This window comes from Mercenaria mercenaria, chromosome 15, assembly GCF_021730395.1.
Source record: "Mercenaria mercenaria strain notata chromosome 15, MADL_Memer_1, whole genome shotgun sequence".
In the NCBI taxonomy this organism is placed as follows: domain Eukaryota; kingdom Metazoa; phylum Mollusca; class Bivalvia; order Venerida; family Veneridae; genus Mercenaria; species Mercenaria mercenaria.
The window spans coordinates 20,552,711-20,557,796 of NC_069375.1; the positions used below are offsets into that span (position 1 = coordinate 20,552,711).

General features: G+C 35.6%; 1 protein-coding gene across 1 annotated transcript; it reads right to left on the bottom strand.

Moving 5' to 3' along the window:
• Positions 1-272: 272 nt before the first annotated feature.
• Positions 273-2,642, bottom strand: LOC123547870 (actin, cytoplasmic-like). The gene is made up of 2 exons (XM_045335119.2): positions 2,393-2,642; positions 273-1,572 (listed from the first exon to the last, which is right to left on the bottom strand). The coding sequence occupies exons 1-2, from the start codon at positions 2,516-2,518 to the stop codon at positions 568-570; spliced, it is 1,131 nt and encodes a 376-aa protein (XP_045191054.1). The 5' UTR covers positions 2,519-2,642; the 3' UTR covers positions 273-567.
• Between the last annotated feature and the right edge of the window lie 2,444 nt (positions 2,643-5,086).

The window sequence follows — 5,086 nt, forward strand, 5'->3', positions numbered from 1 at the left end:
AGTCAGTGAACACCACTTTGAATAATAAATGGTACTGCCCAAATTATATGATGGACCAGTCCACTTAAGAAATTTAGCAGGGTAAAGCTTAAGGCACAGACGTATTAATTTGCCAGTTTAAATTTAAGTCATGTCATGGTTTTTTCGAAGACAATCTAATTTGTCACAAGAGGATCGATGCATACTCAGGTAGAGCTACTTCTAAACAAAGTGAACACAAAAGACTTCAAGTCATTTTATTCAAACAATAGTTGAAAAGAGTAAAGTAACTATTTAAAAATAGAAAAAGGTATATCTATCACAGAAACACGTATTGCACAAAACCCAAGTATTAATACGTTTCTCAAATATTTTATCTCAGTTCTTCGTAAAGTCGTTAAGCCTTTAATGTTCCTTTCAAACAGAATATCACCAAGTTTATGTTAACTCTATCTTAAATACGCGTAATTGATCAATAACACCTGTTGAATAACAAAGAAAATGCCAATATTGCAACATCTGTTATAAGTTATAATGTTTTACATTTGAATGTTCTGAGTGTTATATTTGTCGCGAGTGAAATGGCGTTTAGAAACATTTTCTGTGCACGATGGAGGGTCCAGATTCGTCATATTCTTGTTTACTGATCCACATCTGTTGGAAGGTAGACAGCGAAGCCAGGATAGAGCCACCAATCCATACTGAGTATTTCCTCTCTGGTGGCGCAATGACCTTGATCTTCATAGTGGCAGGTGCGAGGGAGGTAATTTCCTTTTGCATTCTGTCAGCGATTCCTGGGTACATGGTGGTGCCACCAGACAATACTATGTTGGCGTACAGATCTTTACGGATGTCTACGTCACACTTCATGATACTGTTGTACGTCGTTTCATGGACACCTGCATTTTCCATTCCCAGGAAAGATGGCTGGAATAACGATTCTGGGCAACGGAATCTTTCATTGCCTATGGTAATAATTTGTCCATCGGGTAATTCATAGCTTTTCTCAAGAGAGCTTGAAGTTGCCGCGGTGTCCATTTCTTGTTCAAAATCCAAAGCAACATAGCAAAGCTTTTCTTTAATGTCTCTCACGATTTCCCGTTCAGCTGTTGTGGTAAATGAGTATCCCCTTTCTGTAAGAATTTTCATTAAGTAGTCAGTGAGATCCCTACCAGCAAGATCTAAACGCATAATGGCGTGGGGAAGGGCGTAACCTTCATAAATTGGTACGGTGTGTGAAACACCGTCACCAGAGTCCATTACAATACCTGTGGTACGACCGGAAGCATATAGTGACAACACGGCTTGAATGGCGACGTACATGGCTGGGGTGTTGAAGGTTTCGAACATAATTTGAGTCATCTTTTCTCTGTTGGCCTTTGGATTGAGCGGAGCCTCTGTGAGAAGTACGGGATGTTCTTCTGGGGCAACACGGAGTTCATTGTAGAATGTGTGATGCCAGATTTTCTCCATATCATCCCAGTTGGTGACAATACCGTGTTCGATTGGGTATTTCAATGTTAGAATACCTCTCTTGCTCTGGGCCTCGTCACCGACATAACTGTCCTTCTGTCCCATACCGACCATCACACCCTGAAGAAGAAAAAGTAAAAAGTTTTAAAAAGGACGTATATACATATAAATTGAATATTCAATATTGATAACGATTACGTGTGCATGCTGTGAGTTATTCGGAATAGAGGTTCACGTGACAATTTTGCATAGGTGTTAGAATTAAGTTGATAGAAAGAATAAAGTTTTCGGATTCGTAGTTTTTTACTATCAATATCTTTAATTTAACTGTTAACTCCAACACGGTAAAAGTATGTTACAAATTCTAACTGATATTTCGGCCGTAGCACTCTTTGGAGTAGGAAATCAAGTATCGCGTAATTAAAGATGTTTATAACTCTTGATTATTTCCTTTATTCAGTCTATAAAAAGAAACTAAAAAGAGTCAACATAAACAGTAATCATAGGTATAAGACTATTTGCTCAAATTATTTAATAGCCAGAACACTGATCTGATTGTCCGACGACATTACTAACCCCGCCCCCTCTCCCAACAAAAGAAAATAGTGTGTAGTCTTTTTATACAAATTGTGGCTGAATTTTAATTTTTCTCCTAAAATTCATCCGTTACATAACTGAAATAATGTTGGAAAACGGCGTTAAATCCAAGACCAACAAATCTTAAATTCCAAAATATTCTAAATTATGTAAATGAATTTTGATTTATTTCTTAAATACCAAAACATTCTAAACTGAAATTTTCAGCAATGCCATGATATAAAATCGAGAGTTATTCCTATTTTAAAAACCTAAGCGTTACTGAAACATTTTTGTTGTCATTTGAATTAAATTATAATGTAACGTAGGCGTGGTAAAATGGGTCACAACAAAAGACTCATACCTGATGTCTGGGTCTGCCGACGATAGATGGAAATACGGCTCTTGGGGCGTCGTCGCCGGCGAATCCAGCCTTGCACATACCGGACCCATTGTCTACAACCAAAGCAGCAACGTCTTCGTCGGCCATATTTTGCAATTTAGTTAACTCCCTTTAATACTTAATCAGAGCAGAAGGCCAATTTAACTAAATTCACATGCAGTAAACTTTACATATATATCACATTTTTATCATTGTGTTCCAGAACAAACATAAAAATCGACGATTTCATCTCCAAATATGGTCATACCACCATTATATATATTTATATATGGGTATGTGATACTATACGTTATTATCTGTCCCAATTACTGATAGGGGCAATGAAGGCAGTGGTACAAAAGCTGTTATCAAATAATTTAGATAAGCCCTATCGTCATGTCACAATTAATGAATCAACCTTAAAGATGAAACAATTGCACTGTACTAAAATTTGATTATTAAAAATACATCTGATTACATATGTATCAACTGACCATGGAGAAAATTGTACCTACCTATTTGATAATTTTGTACCTTTTTTATCATAGTTTGCACTTAGTCTTATGACTCTGTTGCTTGAAAAGTTTATTTTCACCGGCATTAGAAACGAAATGAATCTCTTTGTTAAACTTCGTCATTTTAAGTTTCTCAAACATTTTGTGTTTTTCAGAATATTTTATAAATGGGGGCACTTGAACTGTTGTATGTTTTCTTTATATCAAAGGCTAATGTTACATTTCATCTTTCAGTGAGTCAAACGTATATTCTAGGTCAAATAGTAAAGGTCAAGTGAATGACTTTGGGTCACTATTGGCCTCTTGATATATTCTTCGATAGTGGGTCATATGCATAAGATATGTTGAAGTTTTATTAATCCGGTAAAAGTTTGATTGTTATTCTACTTTATATTCAGAAATATTCATATTTTCAGTAATATTAAGAGCTGCAGACATGTCGAATACAGTGTTACTACATTATTCATGTTTTTTTCCAGATACGCCTGTGAATTGTCACCATTCAGCTATGGATCAAGATCAGTGTCTGCAACTTGCATAATTCGGTATAGAGGAGCCTACTATTTTGTTAGATATTTGCTATTTTTGAAGGACACACATGCAGAGAGCAGCCAATCCTTTCCAGTCGTGCATGTAAATGTGCTTCACAGACTCTGAGAATATGTACACATTACATGCTGTAATACAGTGTATTCCACATTATTTTCAAGATACTGTGTCTTGTAGTGTATCAGTACTGTTTTGTCTCTCAGTTTATAGCACTGTAACATAACTGTATGTTCACAAATCAAACTTAAGATCATAATGATCAGTGTTATCAAAATCATTAATTATTTGTATGATGACAAAATTTAATTTCATGCAATACCACAGTTAAACGTTTGCTATTTTTTGCTTTTAAAGTTGTTAGTTTAAAGTTTGCATAAATTGTTGTTCTTTTTCATAAATTTAAGAAGTGATTGGTCATTATAATTGCAAAATCATTTTAGTATGACAAAGTTTTTATTGAACTATAACACCAATGTAGATTTTTCAAGGACTCGATGGATTTTCTTCAGTCTTAAACATTTGTTTATCGTAATTGTCATGATCCATAACTCCTCCATATTACTTGTGTTTTGCCCTTTTTAGTTTCACTGAAGAATAGATAGATCTATCGCACATCTATTTTGCAGCAAATCGATTTTGTAAAATGTTGAATGTAATCTGGTATCTCAGAATAATGTCTCATCTAAATGTGGGGAGACGTTTTGTTTTTGCCTTTGCTGTTTGTCCACACTAAGCCTGTCCGGCTGTCACAGGACAAACTGCTGGCAAGATTTCGATTAAACTTTACAAAAGTGATCAGTACCAAGCTTAGTTTGTGCATTTTGCTGGCAAGTTCCGTCTCCTGCACAAAATGACAGCCAGAGCGAAAAATAGAAAAATATTGTCCGGCTTTCACAGGTAATCTACTGGACAGATTTTGATGAAACTTGACAGGAGTAATCAGTACTAAGCATAGTTTTGCATATCACCGACACGTTCCGTTTGGCTGCACAAAAGAGCCGCCATAGAAAAAGGTATATATAGGTGGGAGACACGTTTTGTCACAAAAACACCTGAAACACCTTCCAGTTTGCTAATGAAAAATGTATCAAAACTTCTTACACTTGGTCACTGTAATAACTTGACATTAAATGCACAGGTTCCGTAACTGCATTTGGCTTTTTTACAACATTATTGTCCTTGTCTTACCATAGCAATATTTTTGTAACATGTTACCTCATTAAGCAAAGTTCTATGACGCAGAAATGCTGTCCTTTTTTACTCGTCATGTGTATGTTTTCAATACATTTTAGTGTCAATACTTTTTCTTGTGCCAGTTTGCGGAAGTGAAGACATAGTGGTCAAAATGGTTGGCGTGCGTCCGTCCGGATTTGTTTGTCTGGTCTATATTATTGATTAGTCTTCACTAAACTTTGCTGGTGAATTTCCTTAAGTTCTCTGTCAACTCTGAAAGTGGCATGATTACTTTAGTAACACTACAGGGATGTCACCACTGTACTAGTCAAAATGTTCGTATATTTCTGTTTCAGAATTTTATCACATTACAGGCTACTGGTCTGTGACAGCCTTCCTAAAACTTTCTTTACATTTTTCAAACATTTTCATTTTGGAT